General features: G+C 44.3%; 1 protein-coding gene across 1 annotated transcript in view; it reads left to right on the top strand.

Annotated features, from left to right (window-relative positions):
* The window catches only part of LOC116899433 (aldehyde oxidase 2), an 86,604-nt gene extending 68,972 nt beyond the window's left edge, over nucleotides 1-17,632 (top strand). Inside the window, exons 34-36 of the mRNA XM_032901187.1 lie at nucleotides 2,308-2,475; nucleotides 15,129-15,203; nucleotides 17,253-17,632. Of these exons, the coding sequence (XP_032757078.1) occupies nucleotides 2,308-2,475; nucleotides 15,129-15,182 (222 nt within the window). The 3' untranslated portion in view covers nucleotides 15,183-15,203; nucleotides 17,253-17,632. The remainder of the gene's footprint in view (nucleotides 1-2,307; nucleotides 2,476-15,128; nucleotides 15,204-17,252) is intronic.
* The last annotated feature ends 460 nt before the right edge of the window (nucleotides 17,633-18,092 follow it).

Genomic DNA, 18,092 nt, shown 5'->3' with positions numbered 1-18,092 from the left:
AGGGGAATAAAGACTGAACTGTAAAAAAAAAGATTTTTAAAAAAATCTTTGAGGAAACTATCTAGGACTTGTTACATCTCAAACCTGGATAAACGACATTTAACATACCAAAGTAGACCTGGCCGGCAAGTTCCCCCAGCATTCCTCAGTCCCTACCTGTTACAAGATATGACTGGCATACTCTACCCCTACCTCAAACTTCTCCAGCCCAGGGCCTGGGCTGCCCTTCCCCCAGCTGCCCTTCCTATCTCCTACAGTCCTTTGGTTACCAGCCTCTTTTGGCCCACGCTGTACCTCCGTGGCCTATTGGTCTCCTGACCCTCCCCTCTCCCTTCTCACTGGCCTGGCTCTGGTCATGTTCACTCCAGACTCGCAGATGTCCCTGCTTCTGCCTTTGCTCCCCTTTTCTCTACAATAAACCTCTCCTAGAAACAGTCATGTCTGTCTGTCTGTCTGTCTTACATTTTTTTTCATTCAGGAATAAATTGATTTTCTTTTCTGGGACAAGAAAAATATATCTGCAGGAATTTCATCATTTCCAAACTGAATTCCTCTTCAGCCTAGGTATCGCCTCTGGACTTGGGTTAGCAAGACCATCACAGATTCAAAAGAAGGGGCACCAATAGGGCTTTCAGACTCTTGATGGACTAGAAGCCATCTGAGGGGGGGGAAGGCCAGAGGCAGCCCAGAGCCTATGGAGAACAGCTTCAGATAGAGAGTACCCAGGCAGGGCGTCCGGCATGGTGGGTATCCAGTAACCCCAACACTTAATAGTTAGAAGGATCATGAACTCAATGCCAGCCTAGGCTATAAAGCAAGATCTTTCTGGAGGACACATAAGGACTAAGAAAGGCATGGTGATGAGCAAGTGCCTATGGTCCTACTCAGAAGGTAAAAGCAGGAAAACATTTAGATATTCAAACCTAGCCTGGTGAACTCCACAGTGCATTTCACAGTCTGGGTTCCACAGTAATACCTTGTCTCAGAAACCAAAAAATGAAAGCAAAGATTGGGGGTAAAGGTCAGGGAGAGAACGCTTGCTTAGTGTGCACACGGCCCTGGTTCAATCCCCACCACCACCAAAAACAAAACAAAAGCCACAATACAGAACCTCTTCTGAGAAGGGGGAAGGATCTGGTCATTTTGGGTGAGTTCATGGAAGGTAACAATTAGCCAGAAGCAAAGAACAGCTGACCCATCAGACATCACGGAGGGGGTCTCTGTCTCTCCACATCCCTGTTCCTCCTCTTCACCTGCCCACACCTCACTCGCATTCCCTGCCCATTGCCTACACGTGAAGGTTTGTCACCGTCCAACTCTTCCACTCCTACAGTATTGTATTAGTTAGTAAGCTGTCAGCTAACACAAGCCAGGGTCCTCTGGGGAGAGGAACTTAGCTGAGAAAATGCTTCTATCAGACTGGCTGGTAGGCAAGTTTGTGGGACATTTTCTTGATTTGGCACTGATGTGGGAGAGCCACTATGATCATTCCTATCCCTGGGCAAGCCAGGATGATCACGCCATTGAGAGCAAGTCAGTAAGCAGCGTTTCCTCACAGCCTCTATGTTAGTTCCTGCTTTGAACTCCTGCCCTGGCTTCTCTTCATGATCAGGATCTGTGAGCCAAATGAACTCTTCCCAAATGGCGTTTGATTGTGTTGTTTCACCCCAGCAATGAAAAGCAAGCTCAGACAACTACCCTGCTTCCCTTAGCCCCAGAGTCATAACGAGGGATTATTTCCCCCTCTGCTTATAAAGTTGACAAGTTCAAACCATTGACTGTTCTAATCAGGGTGCCCTTCTCTTACCCCACAGAAACACATGGACACCTTTGCACACACATGTAAACACACATGCATCCCTTTCCCATAGAACAAATATTTAACCCAGACAGAATTGAAGATGCAGAAAGTTCAAATTTCAGAAGCCATTTATAGGGCTGAATGCCAGGGATTAAGGCTACAACACTGAACGAGATGACCTGTCCCAAAGTAGCTTGTTGTCTACTATAGAAGCTTTTAAAACAGATGTGTTGAAGAAGCATGTAATCTCTGTGAGTTCAGCCTGGTCTACATAGTGAATTTCAGAGCAGCCAGAGCCACAAAGTGAGACCCTGTCTCAAAAAACAAACAAACAGGGGTTGGGGATTTGGCTCAGTGGTAGAGCGCTTGCCTAGCAAGCGCAAGGCCCTGGGTTCGATCCCCAGCTCTGAAAAAAAAAAAAAAAGAATAGGAAAAAACAAACAAACAAACAAACAAAAAACAAAACACAATAAAATAGACAAATGTATTTATGTGTTTTCCTGCAGGGCCTCGGGGAGTCCGGGATGTTCCTAGGGTCATCCGTATTTTTCGCCATTGCTGATGCAGTGGCTGCGGCACGGAGACAAAGAGACATAGCGCAGGACTTCACAGTGAAGAGCCCAGCAACCCCAGAGCGGGTGCGGATGGCCTGTGCAGACCGGTTCACCGACATGGTAGGGAGCTACTCTGTTCATTTCTACTTCCTGCTCCCTTGGCTTCTTCGTCAGTCGGTGACCTAGCCTGTGTCTAGTTAATCAAGCTATAAAGCGATAGCAGCAGATCACACAGTCGGGCGTGGTAGCAAATGCTTGCAATCGTGGCAGCTGGAAGGCTGAGGCAGAATTGCCCAGCAGTGGTTCAGACATTTATCTCACTCTGCTGAACACAGCAGTGAGGGCAGTCATCTGTCTCCGACCGGTGCCTCCTCCATGAACCCGGGCAAGGAGCAGACGCTTGCAACTCAGGGCTCCTGCATGGCACTGTCCTGGCCTTGCTCGTCACATGGCCACTGTGAGAGCACCTTGTCTCTTACTCGGAAGTTTAAGTGCATGTGACCTTCAAAACAGTGCTCTCGCTCCCAGTTTACAAAGCATCCTGCTCTGGAACGGTAGTGGAGTAAGGAAACCAAACACACATAATAAAGGGCTTCTCGGAATTTTCCCTGCTCGCCCGCCCGAGGCTCCTCCTCAGCCTTCTCACGGCTCCTGCATTTCCACAGATTCAGGATGGTCTTAGCCAACCGGCCGTTTGGCAGAGCCTTCGTATACAGTGGGAAGGAGTGAATCACTACTCTCTTAGTCACGGTTCAGACAGGCCTCTGGGCTCTGAGGCACATGGGGTGAGACGGCTTTTTCCTCCAAGTCTGACGATTCCTTGCTGAGACCTTGTCAATATGCCCTGGTGGACACCAGTTGTCTAGTAATTACGTAAATGCCCACGATTCACATACTCTTGTCAATATGAGAGCAGTCTCAAAGTTTCTAAAATACTCATCAACTGTTCCTAGATATCATCGCTTCATGGTAGGACCTATATTTGATATTGTGAGCCCCATTTTAAAGTGTCTTACATTTTGTCTTTATAAAAGACACACATGCTATGCTTGATGGAACACTTGGGAGGGAGAAATACGTTTGTGGGTTCTAGGCCAGCCTGGTCTACACAGTGGATTACAGAATAGCCAGGTTCTGCATGATGAGGCACTGCCAAATCAATCAATCACATGTCCACCTTAGAAAGAGTAAGGTGGAAGCTGAAATCAACCGTGATCCTTTCAACTAGAAATAACTATGACTATGTTCATTGTGTGCATGTGTGTGTTTATTATTATTTACTGTTATTATTACTTTAAATAAAGTTCCCTCACTGGGCCTAGAGCTCTCTGATCAGTGGGCTAAACCAGTGGTTTGCAAACTTCCTAATGCTATGCACCTTTTAATACAGTTCCTCATGTTGTGACGCCCAACCATAATAGTTGCCTTGGTCACGGTGTCTCTTCACAGCAATAGGGCATTAACTACACTTCTGAAAGCCCAAAGCCCACCCCTAGTGACACACTTCCTCCAGCAGGGCCACACCCTCTAATCCCTCTAAATAGTGCCCCTCCCTGATGACTGAGCATTCTTATTCAAACCATTCTACCCTTTTAAGATTAGTGTAAGCTCCAAATACTATACATGGACTGACCCTGGGCTCCAACCTCATAGGTAGCAATGAATAGCCTAGTAAGGGCACCAGTGGAAGGGGAAGCCCTTGGTCCTGCCAAGACTGAACCCCCAGTGAACGTGATTGTTGGGGAGAGGGCAGTAATGGGGGGAGGATGGGGAGGGGAACACCCATATAGAAGGGGAGTGGGAGGGGTGGGAGGGAAACTGGGAAAGGGAATAACAATTGAAATGTAAATAAGAAATACCAATTTAATAAAGATGGAGGAAAAAAAAAAAGATTAGTGTAAGCTGATTATTAGCAAAGAGGAAATAACTCAAAGCCAGCCTTGATCGAAGTGTCCCAAGGAGAGCAAAGAGGACTTTGACAGTGTTTTACAGAAGGCCAGAAACACACAAAATAATCTTCAAAAAATGTTAATATTCCTCTATCCAATGAAAAACAGCCGTGGGTACGTACAACCCTGACCCTCGGTCAGTGGTACTTACTTCAAAATGCCCCCAAGTTAGACACCAAGGCGCAGATCAATGCAAAAGCAAGAGGTTTATTTTCCAGCACATCAGGGTCGACCCTCAATCAGTCCCTCAAGGAAAGTGACTAGAAGGCAACCCCAAATGGCTATTACAAGCAGTTTTTATACTTTTTAGAGGCACAGGTTACCTCAGCAAGGTTACAGTTCAAACTGATTGGCTAAGCATATTGACCTTTAAATCCATTGACTAGCAAGCATCAGTCAGTACATTCTGAGACTTTTCTACTCAAGAATGCTCCTGTGGGTAGAGAATGGAACCTGGCCTAGCCTTGACTCAAAGTGGGTGGGTATAAGGCTAGCAAAAGCCCTTAGGAAGCTGAAGCAGAAGGATCATATTTTGAGGCCAGCCTGGACTACATAGTGAGACCCTGTTTTAAAAAACAAATTGTATGAGATGTGTGTATACAAACATATATATGTGTATATGATGTATGTATATGATAATATATAAACACATATGTGTGTCTGATGCATGTGTGTATATATAGAGATAGAGATATATACAAACACATATGTATGATGTATGTGTATGTATGGAATTTATGCACATGGGGTAGCTGTGTGTATGTATGTGGATGGATGGATGGACGAATGGATGGATGGATGGATCCATGGATGGATGGATGGATGGATGGATCCATGGATCCATGGATGGATGGATGGATGGATGGATGGGTGGATGGATTTGCTGCCCAGATACTTTACTGACATCCTGTAAAGCTTTTACTCCAGATAGCTCAGAGTTCAAACAGGGACAGAGAAACAATGCAAAGCTCAGAGAGTATTTCTCTTCACCATCACCAGGTGTACTCAGAATTCAAGTTTAATAGGGGGGTGAAGCTGTTTGCATAATGCCCTGGAGGGAACTAATGTGTTGCTGAAGAGTGGGCAGGAGGCACGGCATACACTGGAGGGTGGGATAGGAGGGAGAGGCACTCCTCTCAGGGGTGTAAACTGCAGGTCTCTGGGAACAGTTTATGGCAGCATCCTGTAAGAAAGCCTATTACATGCAGGCTACAGTCTTACATAGCCCATACTGACCTTACATCTGCTAAGTAGTCCAAGGTAACTTTGAATTACTGATCCTCCTGCCTCCACCTCCCAAGTACTGGGTTACAGGGCCTGTGCCACTGAATTAAAATATGAAATAAAAGGAGAAGAACATTTCTATTATAGAGAAAGCAGGCGGAGGGAAGAGTCCAAGCTAACCATGGCCAGCAGATTAAACCTGAACATGAGAGGAGAGGGGGAGGGAGAGCAAGAGAGGAGTCACCGCAATACCAAGGCAACCCAGGCCACGATGCCAAGCAATGGTATAGGCAAACTGTAACAGCCGTGTTATACAAGGGCCAAGCAGGAGGAAGGAAAGAGGAAGCCTAGCTCCCAGGAGGGAGGGGTTTAGGGTGGGGGCGGATGAGTAGACCTGGGAGGAGCCACAGGTACTAGTAGTGCTAGGAGAGTGGCGGGTGTCAGCTTTGATATGTAAATAAGTACCTCAGCCGTTCATCCAGGGTTTCTGAGACCTGACAGCCACCTTACTGACCACAATGTCTTTCAGTTGAAGTATATGCTGGTCTAAAGCTGGGGCTGTAGTTCAATAGCATATGCAATGTCTTGGGTTTGGTCCCAAGCCCAGAGACAAAGAAAAATAAAAGTCGAGGGGATAGCCAGGCAGTGGTGATGCCCACCTTTAATTTCTGCATTCAGGAGGCAGAGGCAGGTAGATCTCCAAGTTCAAGGTCACCTTGGTCTACAGAGTGAGTTCCAGGACAAACAGAAGTACACAGAGGAACCCTGTCTTGGGGGAAAAAAAGTCAAGAGGATATATAATGATTCACAATTATCCAGAATGCAGTAACCATGGCTAAAATAAGTACTTTTTTTTTTTTTTCACTCAGAAGGCACAGACAGGAGGATTATAGTTTACCTAGTGAATTCTGGGGCTAGCCAGAGCTACAGAACAAGACCCTGCAGAGAGAGAGCGAGAGCGAGAGCGAGAGAGAGAGAGAGAGAGAGAGAGAGAGAGAGAGAGAGAGAATGAGAGGGAGACAGACAGACAGACGAGAGGGGCGATAGAAGGAAAGAAGAGGTTAGGAACACTTGTTTGTATTCCTGAGGACCCCATCAGACTACTCACAACCACTTTCTCCCGGACTCTGTGGGCACCTGCACTCACATGCACACAGAACATAAATAGTAGCAGATGTTGTATTTAATCCTTGAGTTTTGAAATAAAAAACATACAACTTGTTCTAATGACTAAGGAAGTGAGAAATGACTAGGAAAGGTCCGTGCGCTAGAACACAAGCCTAGGAAAGTTCCGGACCTCCTCACTTGGCAACCTCTTCCTTGCCATTAGAGAAATAACAACTTACCTGGATGTTTTTCTTAAACAGAAATGATGGTAAAACACTCAGTACTTTTCCCTTGGAAGTAAAGGAAATAATGCACGTAAAAATACTGGGTAAATATGAGTTGCTCCATAAACACTAGAATTAAAATTTTCCCTAAACACCCATAACTGTTAATGACCTTCAAAACAGGCCTCTCCTACGAGGGTGGTAAATATTTCCACATTAAACCAAGTTGACCTCCTGAGGCCAGAACAAACAGAAACTTACAGAACTTACAACTAAAAGCCATGTTTCCATTTTCATGGGTAAATTATCAAGAAACTTAAGTTTTTTTTGTTTTGTTTTGTTTTTTTTTTTTTTTTGTTTTGTTTTGTTTTTTTAAAGACAGGATTTCTCTGTAGCCCTGGCTGTCCTGGAACTCAATCTGTAGACCAGGCTGACCTTGAACTCATAGAGCTCTGCCTGCCTCTGCTGGGATTAAAAGCATGTATCACCACCAACAACCAAATTTAGGACATTTTGTTATCAAAACAAAATGAAAATCCCATTGAGTAAGCTTTCGTTATAGTTTTGTTTTTCAAGGTTGCGTGTGTTGTGTTTGGTTTGACACTCATTTATTATGTGTGTGTGTGTGTGTGTGTGTGTGTGTGTGTGTGTGTGTGTGTGTGTGAGGCTGTGGTGGTCAGAGGATAACTGGCTTGAGGCAGTTCTCCTTTCACTCTGTGGGTCCCACAGTAGGAACTGGGATGGGAAGGCTTAGTTGCAAGTGGCTTTGCCCACCAGGCGAGCCTTCTCATCAGCCCTGTACAGAGCTCTGCTTGTTTGAGTGTTTGGGTTTGGTTCTTTCTTGAAATTAATCTCTGGTGTAGCAGTGCTGATGGTTCCGCCCTGACCCAGTCTGATGGCCTCAACACAAATGAAAGCACTCACTCTACGTCATTTTCTTTTTGGTGATGGAGGAAGAAAAATGTGTTTCGTTTAATTATTTACAATTCCATCAGAAAAAAATCCCTTAAACATATTTTTAAAAAGAGACATAGTAAAGTTTCAAATCAAGATTCTAAAAAACACTTTTTTTTAAAGTTTTAAAATGAGATTTTTTAAACTAACTTTTTCTTCTCTCTCTCTCTATGAGAGTGTGTGTGTGTGTGTGTGTGTGTGTGTGTGTGTGTGTGTGTGTCTTTGTACAGTCATGCCATGAAGACTGTGTAGCAATCAGAGGACAACTTTTAGAAGTTTATTCTCTCCTTACATAGGTTCCAGGGATAGACCTGCTAAACCAGTGTTTAGCCAGGTTATTACTGAGATTAACCAAAGAAAACCAATTTTACTATTTTCAGCCAAATTTAAAGCAAGTTTTATTAAATATTAAAAACTGACCAAACTAGCCCAGAGATGGACTTTGGTCTGGGCCATTCCCTGGAATTTCCCAGCTGCAATGAACCCAGACACATATAGGCCACTGTACTTTCCCATGATGTATTATTTTCCACCAACTATAACTCCCAGCATTCCAGGAAGCTACCTGATTCTTGGATAGGTGTAGCTTACAGGTTAATTTTGGACATCACATTAGCCCTAAAACAAGATTTGAAAAAGAAAAATTGTTACAATTTTAAGACAAGAAAGATTTCACATTCTTATAAGTTAGAGGGGGGAAAATGTTATCTTGGGGAATCTGTTGATAGATTAAAAAACAAGCCAGATGGGGTTGGGGATTTAGCTCAGTGGTAGAGCGCTTGCCAACAAGCGCAAGGCCCTGGGTTCGGGCCCCAGCTCCGAAAAAAAGAAAAAAGAAAAAAAAAAAAAAAAAAAAAAGCCAGACAAGGGGGTACATGCCTTTATTCCAACAAAGGCAGAAGCATGTGGATCTCTATGAGTTTAAGGCCAGCCTGGTTTACAGAGAGAGTTCCAACATAGCTCCCTGTCCAAAAAAAAAAAAAAAAAAAAAGGAAGTCAGAGAGGAAATAAGAAAGGAAGAATGAACACAGGAACAAACCTGGATCTGTCTGAGAGCTCTGAATGTTGGGTGTGGTCCAGAACCATGCTCTGTGAGGGCTCTGGATGTGGGGTGTGCTAGCCTGGTCTCACAAGGCCCTATATTCAATCCCCAGCACCAGGAAGAAGGAAAAAAAGAAAGAAAACATGAGCTCTATGGGATAAACGAGTAGAAATATAAGTAAACCAATTATCAAATTGTTTCCATTTCCAGGAAGCTAAACTCGAAAAGCTCCGCCCAGAAACAAGTTTGCAAATGGGTTTTTAGTTCATAGCACATTTTGAATAGCAGCTTTGTCAGTGCTGAGTCACAGAGGAGACTCCCAACCACCACTCAGGGAAAGTCTTTTCCTTCTTCGATGAGTCTCCATTCCAAACAGCCAGCCCCGTCCCAGACAAGCCACGCCCTAGACAAGCCCCACTACTGTTTAAGTGGCTGACCTAGCTTTTGGAGGCTTGCCTTTCACCTAAAAACCCTAAGGGTACCTCCTGTCACTGACTCCCCTTCCTTTCTTGCCATCCCCATATCTCATGTTCTCTGCCTGCTTTTTTCTCAGGATGCCCAAACTCAGTGACCCTTAGTAACATTTAAGGGGTCTCCTTCCTCCCAGACGGCAGAGGAGAAGAGGTGAGAAGATAATGCCCTGCACAATGTTCCGTCTACCTGTACTAGCCACTCAGTATGAGGTATGCTGGACCTCATCCTACAGCCAGCTCAGGTTTCTCTGCACTAGAGGGTTGGTACCAGTCTGTGTTCCATTTCCTGGGGTGCGTGTACTGCATCACGTAGAAACACGCAGCCCCGGTGTAGTCTGCTACAATCACAGCCACAGATAATTAGCAGGGCCTTGGCCCAACACAAACATGCCTCAGTCACATGGATTCTTGGAGCCAGAAGACAGGAACAGGCTGTATGGCTGTACTGACTTCTCAGGCTATAGTCTCCCCACAAGTACTGAACCTACTCTCCTGAGACACGTGTATGTGCATGTATGCACACCTACTCTCCTGAGACACGTGTATGTGCATGTATGCACACCTACTCTCCTGAGACACGTGTATGTGCATGTATGCACACAAACTCATTCTTCCCCACATTATTCTCTCAGCCCTTATGCCGTCTTGGAAGAGGTTTGGCACATAGCTTGTAAAACTGGTTCTGCTTTAAACATGGAAGCCCAGGAGGAAGGACTGGATTTATCCCTGCAGTAACTGGTGACACTTGACCCAGCAGTCATTCTACTACAGAACCAGTCTTCTCTGGCGTTGCTTTGGTGGACGTGGTGGAGATAGTGTGTTGTGTTTTTGGAGTGCCAGCAATGAGAAGCAGGTTTTCACGCAGGCTTGGTGTACACTCTACATATGAACTGCGTCCAACACTCTAATACCATTTCTGAATGTTTATACTTTTTAAATTTGACACCTCCCCTGCTGGCAAGAGGATCAGAAGGTTATAGCCATACTCAGCCATAATGAATTTGAGGCAAGACAGGGCTACATAAGACCCTATCTCAGAGAAAAAAGGAAAGTGCCCTGCCCTGAGGAACAGATCTGAAGAACATATGGTGTGGTCCAAACCAAAGGGCCACTGAGTACAGAGTTTCTCATTTAGTTCATGCTGGCCTCCATCTCACCGAACTGTGCTCTCCTGGTTGGTGGCTATCTTTTTTCTTTTTAAAGATTTATTCATTTATTATATATGTACACTGTAGCTGTATTCAGACACACCAGAAGAGGGCATTGGATCTCTTTACAGATGGTTGTGAGCCACCATGTGGTTGCTGGGAATTGAACTCATGACCTCTGGAAGAGCAGTCGGGTGCTCTTAACCGCTGAGCCATCTCTCCAGCCCTTGGGTGGCTATCTTAATTCAGAAAACCAACCTGTCTTCCTGTGGTCTGCTGATTTTTTTTTACCCCCAACAGCTTATATCAGTAGCAGCATTTATCTGAAATAAAGCTATTCATTTGGAAAAGTCACTTGAGAGGTGGTGAGATAGCTCAGCAAGTAAAGGTCTGTGTGTCTGGGTGTCTGTCTCTGACAAAGGGCTTTATTCTCTCTTTTACTGAAGGGCACAGAAAGCATCACACAGGGAAAGGAATGAGGGACACTTTACAGAAATCTTCAGCAGAGTTTTACAAGAGATTAAGTCATTGACTCCAAATGACCCTAACTGACCAGATAACAATTATCCTTGTTTATCAACCAATGCCTATAAGTGTGGTGTTCAACACGTGGTGGCTATTCATTTTAGAAGACTGCTTTTGACTTCAGTATCTGCTGTGTTTAGGACGGGGTGCACATGCACTGTTCCAAGAGCACATATTTAAGATGACAGCTATGCACTTGTTTAGACTGTGAAAGTTGACAGTATGGTTGATTGTCATTTTGTTCTCTCAAAAGCAGAAGACACAAATGGGCTGAGTACACTTGAGTGATGTCAAGGAGTATTAGGAAGGTCCTGAAAATGTTCCTGTCTCCTGGAATGTGATATATGTTTAATCACCCTATTTTGCCACAGGAATATATTTAAGGACACACTTCTAAAGGCACAGACTCTGCTAATGTAATTCTATATACAACTTACATATACATTTACATGTCTCGCTGGCATGTTAACTCTCCACCTAGAGCTTGGAGTTTTAGAAGGTGTATACTCTGAAATGCCCCTGTACTGCACAATTTGTTAGATTTAGTCCAGCCTGGGTCTGTGTGGGGGTCCAGCCTTCCTCTGGGCTAATTGGCTTTTCTCATAGGCTAATTTTGCATCCTTTGCACACAGCCCTTCAGACTTCACTGTCTAGCAGATTCTCCTGGTTCACCTGCCTGCCCAGGTGTTTTTTCATGTTTACGTATGTATGTGCAAACTTGTAGTGGTCATCCTTTACTTCCTAAGCCATTTCACCAGCCCTGAGCCTACATTTTTGTTAGGAGTCAGTGACATAGGCAAGGAATTACTCTCATACCTGACCTTGCTCCCAAGATATCCAGGTGGAATATACTAAAGACTTAGGAGTTCAGTCCAAGAACTTCAAGACCAAACCTTTTTTGGAATATGTAGGGTTTAGATAGCCCAGAATGCTGAGTCCATATTTACTGTACAACGAGGGTAAACAGAAATCCTAGGTTACAATTTTCATGAATTCGATTGATGGCAACCATCAATGATGCTGGACCAGTAATCCAGACAGATCAACCCCAGATATTATCTAAGAAGTAGACTTCAATTACAAGTGAAAATGGCCTTGACCTCTCTAGTCAATGTGTGGCTTTGATCATAGGTTTCAAGAGCCAGCCAAATCTCAGAGTAAAGACCAGAAGGGTAGAGGCTGGCACTGGGCAAAAACAAAGGACAGTTACCAGCAAGGATCAGTGTAGGTGGTATTTTTTCGACTAAATGTATTCAGTACCCTAGAGTAAAAGTTCTATTTTAAGTATCCAACAGTATAAAAAGGGCAAAACAGGCCTGCAGATGACAAATGTGCATGACTACATCTTACAGGCAGAGAGTGGAAGGGAAGAAGACGGTGGCTGGGGTCTGGTCATAAGCAAGTAAGTTCAGATGACCCATCCCAGTATATTCTACCACCAATACTGCAGCCAAAAAGTGCAAAAAAAAAAAAAATCCCATGCCAAAGTAACACAAGAGAACGATAATGGCTGGTACCACATAAGGTGTAACACCAATGTCCATGATCCATGCACTGTAAGTGCTCTAAGAAATGCGCCAAGCAGCATCAACTGTGCCCCATGCACCTCCCGGGTCTCACACATTCTGTTTGAGAGATTTCTAACCACTCTACTCTGCATCCTCTACCACGTGATGATACTTTGGTACTATCCCTCTAGGACCTTGTCCATCCTCAGTGTAGGGCAATTTAAGTCCAAGACTAAGAGAAAGCAGTGTTAGCCTAGGAATCGGGACTAGGAAAGACTCCAGACAAGGGGAAGGCTGACTGGATATCACTCTCCATCCTAGAACATAAAGGTACCCAAGAGGCCCAGATTTGGTGGAGAAAATAGGAAGCAAGTTTTTTTTTTTTAACTTGGTGTGATTTGAGTTTTAAAAAATTTTTTAGTTACATATTAATACACGGGTGTGGGTAGAACTCACAAACAACACACAAGATAACGTTCAGGAACTGTCCTTCTACCGTGTGCCTCGGGAACCAAACTCAGGTTATTAGGTTTGGCAGCAAGTATCTTTATCCACTAAGCCATCTTGCCAGTGCCTGGTTTGGGCTTTTTCAGACAAGGTCTCATTTTGTAGAGGAGGCTGGCTTTGAACTTGTGATGATCTTCTTGCTTCAGCCTCCCAAGTGTTGGATCACCAGCTGTGCCACCACACCCAGCACCCAGCCAGGAATTGAGTTTTGAAAGACTAAATAATCCTATCCTTTACCAGAAGTGACTACTTCAGACTAGGCCAGGACCTTTGTCCGGTGCTAGCCCAGCCCAGGCAGGGTAATAAGCTGGCTTCACAGACTAGAGACAACAAGAAAGGCTTTGAGAAGGGAAGTCAGGTTCATCATCTATATTCCAGTGGGAATTGAGGAAAACATTAGAGCTTAGAAACATGTCCTGAAAGGTAGGATTGCAGCAAATCTCCCTTTTTCTTTCATTGTTTTGCTGTAATTGTTGTTTTTGTTTTGTTTGTTTGTTTGTTTGTTTGTTTTGAGACAGAGTATCACTGGGTAGTACTGGATGTCCTAGAGCTCAGGGGAATCCACCTACCTTTACCCACTCGCTCCCCCAGGGTTCGGATAAAAGGGGTGTGCCTGGTTAGCGAATTTTCTTTTATCTCTTTTTTTAAATTGTTTTGTTTATAGTTATAATATTGAAGCCAAAGAACCACACACTCTCCGTCTGAGCTACATTCCCACATGAATATATACATTTTTATGTGAATAGGAAAATAAAATGCTTGTGGAAATCTTTCAGCTTTCCATTATTGGGATAAAATCAGACTTTTAGCCCCTTTGTAGGGATGGGGTTGTAGTTCAGAGCTAGAGTGAATGCTGAGGCTACATAAGGTTCTGGGCTTGATTCAAGGTATCAAAAAATGAAAATAGGGGCTGGAGAGATGGCTCAGCGGTTAAGAGCACCCGACTGCTCTTCCAGAGGTCATGAGTTCAATTCCCAGCAACCACATGGTGGCTCACAACCATCTGTAAAGAGATCCGATGCCCTCTTCTGGTGTATCTGAAGACAGCTACAGTGTACTTATATATAATAAATAAATAAATCTTTTAAAAAAAATGAAAATAATTTTAAATGGACATAAAAGTCAACCCTTCAAACAAAAACATGAGCACAGCAGAGGTAATGTGTTTGTGGTTGTCTTAGCCAGGGTTTCTATTCCGGTACAAACATCATGACCAAGAAATAAATTAGGGAGGAAAGGGTTTATTCAGCTTACACTTCCATGTTGCTGTTCATCACCAAAGGAAGTTAGGACTGGAATTCAAGCAGGTCTGGAATAGGAGCTGATGCAGAGGCCATGGAGGGATGCTACTGGCTTGCTCAGCCTGCTGTCTTATAGAACCCAGGACTACCAGCCTGGGGATGGCACCTCCCACAATGGGCCCTCCCACCCTTGACCACTAATAGAGAAAATGTCTTACAGCTACATCTCATGGAGGGATTTCCTCAAGGGAAGCTCCTTTCTCTGTGCTAACTCCAGCTTATGTCAAGTCGACACACAAAACCAGCCAGTACAGTGAGGCCCTGAAGCCAAAGCTAAAAGGACAAATTCTCAGCAAAGACATCTAGACCATGAGGAAGATAAAGGAGTCAAATTCAGGAAACTTGTACCCCAGGATAGTACAGAGAGCTTGGGGTTTAACTAGCACAAACACACACCATGCATCTTTAGTTAATGCTGCAGACAGAGGTGGGAAAGAACATCTTAACCCAGTCATTTCCTCTTGTCATGTACTAATGAAAGTTATCATTTGAAAAGAATGTCAGGGTCCAATTCTCCAGGAACCAGAAAAGTGCTGCCTTCTCTTATGAGAAGTCTTACAACCTTAAGGTTTGATATGACCAGGCATATGCCCAGCACTCGGGAGACAGAGTGCATCTTTCTCTATGGGTTCCAGGCCAGCCTGGTCTCTAGAGAGTTCTGGGCCAGCCACGTATTGAGACCTTGTTTTTGCTTTTTGTTTGTTGTTTGTTTTTCTAAGTGATTTGATGTGATTTCTCTAGCCAAAATTAAAGTAGATATGCATTACAGTGCACATGTTAAGTTTTGATCTTTGATCTCTTTTTTCTTTAGATCCCGAGAGATGACCCAAAGACATTTAAACCTTGGTCTATACCTATAGCTTAATCTGCTCTCATTTCCTAGGAGGTAAGATTATTAAATTAAATGACAATGGCTCCAAGAGAGAGAAAAGAGTTCTCAAGCCAGGTTCCCTGGAAACCTAGGCTTATGCAAGCGTCCATTCCAATCACTGTGCCTTAGGGCCGACATGCTGAGCTGCAGCACAAAAACGTTCACAGCCTTGAATAATGATGCGGCCAGTCAGAGGATTATAGCCAACACTGAAGGTTTTATTTTTAAATAAAATGAAAAATGAGAATGGAGTGGATTAAGACATTTTAAATATTCTGTTCTCTGATCTGTGTGAGATACTTACAACTAAAATGCAAAACTAAAGCTAAATCTGCCAATGTCTGCCTTTCTGGCTGGCTGGGGTTATCCTCTGTATTTGGGAGGTTCAGCCACTTTGATTTTGCCTTGACACAAAATTCAGAGCACTGAGGGCTTTGAAAAGTGACACTGAGATTCCTTGATGAGAAATATGCTATTGTTAAAAAAAAAATTCATTATCTTGGGGGCTAAGAAGAGCTCAGTGGATAAGATGCTTGCTACGCAAGCGTGAGAATCTGGATCTGAATCCCCAGCACATGCACGAGTGGTGGCCTCTGTAATCAGCACTGGGGAGGCCAAAATGGTAAAGTCTGGGTTCAGTGACAGATCCTGTTTGAGGGGAAATGAGGTAAAAGGACTGGAAGGATGTCTCTGTGGGTAAGAGCACTCACTGTTCTGTTTTTCTTTTTGAGACAGGGTTTCACTGCATCCCTTGCTGGCCTGGAACTCATAGAGACCTGCCTGCCTCTGCCTCTGGCCCTCTGCCTCTGCTTCGAGTACACCACCATGCCCAGCTCCTTTATTGCTTCACACACACACACACACACACACACACACACACACACACACACACACGCACGGCGGTCATCCTAGTACTTGAGAAGTGAGGCAGGAGGATCAGGAGCTAGGCTGCATAGCAAGTTTGAGGACAGCCTGGGCTACATGAGACCCTATCTCAAAAAGCAATGTGCAAAAGGCAGGAAAGAGACGGGGTGGGGAGGAGAGAGACCTCAGTGGTTAAGAGTGTGTGCTGCTCTCCCAGAGTTCCGATAACTCCGACTTCAGGAGATCCAAAGCCTCTGGCCTCCACAGGCATACACACATACACTTGCACAAATACATAGTTAAAAATAAACTTTGAACTGTGTTGTCAACTTTTGTGCGATCTTCAAAGTTGAAACACCCTCAGATGGGAAGTCAAATGTAGAAGAAAGGAAATGAGGTTGGAGATGTAGCTCAGAGCTAGGTTAAACGGGAGGTCCAATCTCCAGTACAAAGAGGAAGGTGTTGGGGGGGAGGCAGGAAGGGAAAGTGATGAAAGGAATGAAATAAAAATACGACCTTTTCTGCTTTACCATTTATAATTTTTTATGTCAGTTTCTTCCCATGCTATGCAAAAACAAAAACAAAAACAAAAGCAAAAACCACAAAAGACAAACTTTCTGATGTACATTTCATTCTTAGCCTCTCTCGCCTATAATTTTAACTCTCTGAACTCCTCCAAGTAGCTTCTGTGTTTGGGTCGTAGGCAGAGATTAAACACTGACTTTACACCTCTCTCTGGACATGACTTGTAGTCCCAGCTTGTGCAAGTGGGAGCAAGATGATCTGGAGCCCAAGACAAGCATTAGCTTATGTTCCAGGCCGGCCTGGGCTGCGTGAGACCCTGTCTCTCAAAACAAACAGAGCTGGCAAGATGGCTCATGGGTGAGGTGGCACTTGTGACATGAGATTGATTCCCAGGACACACATGCCAGGAAAGAACAGACTCCATCAAATTGAACCAACGCTCAAAAGTTGTCCTCTGATCTCAAAAGCATGTCAGGCTAGATGCCTCTGCCTTCCTCATGAGCCATATCACCAACCCACCGCCACCACTCTGTCCCTCCACCCTTTTTTTGTAGGCAGGGTCCCCTATAGCTCAGGTTGGTCTTCAACTCTAGATTCTCTGGCCTCCAAGAGTCTTTTTTAACTTGAGGGAGTTTTGTGCTGTTGCTAACTATTCTCTTTTTTTTCCTTCCTCAGATATTTTAGTAGTCAAGTGAAAAGCCGGCTTCCTAATCCTGACTGGACTCCAAACTGTATTCATATGCTGTTGGGTGGGAGGGAGGGTGAGCTCTGTCACAAAACTTAGAGTCACGATTCACATCTAACCACATTAATGAGATGAAGCATTTCTTATAAATTATTTACTTAGTGTTCTCAGCCAGGAGGCTGCCAGACAAGCACTGCAGTGTTTGAAGCTCCTTTAATGATTTTCTTTGGAAAAGACAGAGTAAATGGTACTGCGGAAGGAGCAGAAAGGAGACCTGGTGTGCAGATGGCAGAGCCATCTTTTCCTGACAGACCCTCCATGCAGCTACACACACACACACACACACACACACACACACACACACACACACACACACATACACACACACACACACACACAGACACACACACACACACACACACACACACACACACACACACACACACACACACACACACACACACACACACACACACACACACACACACACACACACACACACACACACACACACACACACACACACACACACACACACACACACACACGATGGCGATGCCTTTGTGAGCCACTGAGCCTAGGAGGGAGAGTTTTCTCCAAGGACTGATTTCTTTTTTTCTTTCTCTTTTTCTTTCTCTCTTCCTTTTTTTCTTTTTCTTTCTTTCTTCCCCCCTTCACCAGGGATAGGCTGTGGGTCTGTGTATGTGTATTTAACAGAAAAGAAGTGGTATTTTCCTCGTGTTACACGTTGTCCAGCAAGTGAGCATCCCTTTGGAATTTGAAGGGGAAAGACAGTGTACGGAGTTCTGAACGCATTATCACAAGGTGTT

The sequence above is a fragment of the Rattus rattus genome, chromosome 4, assembly GCF_011064425.1.
Source record: "Rattus rattus isolate New Zealand chromosome 4, Rrattus_CSIRO_v1, whole genome shotgun sequence".
NCBI lineage: Eukaryota > Metazoa > Chordata > Mammalia > Rodentia > Muridae > Rattus > Rattus rattus.
The sequence above is the reverse complement of the archived record's forward strand: the minus strand, read 5'-3'. Positions and strand labels throughout refer to the sequence as shown.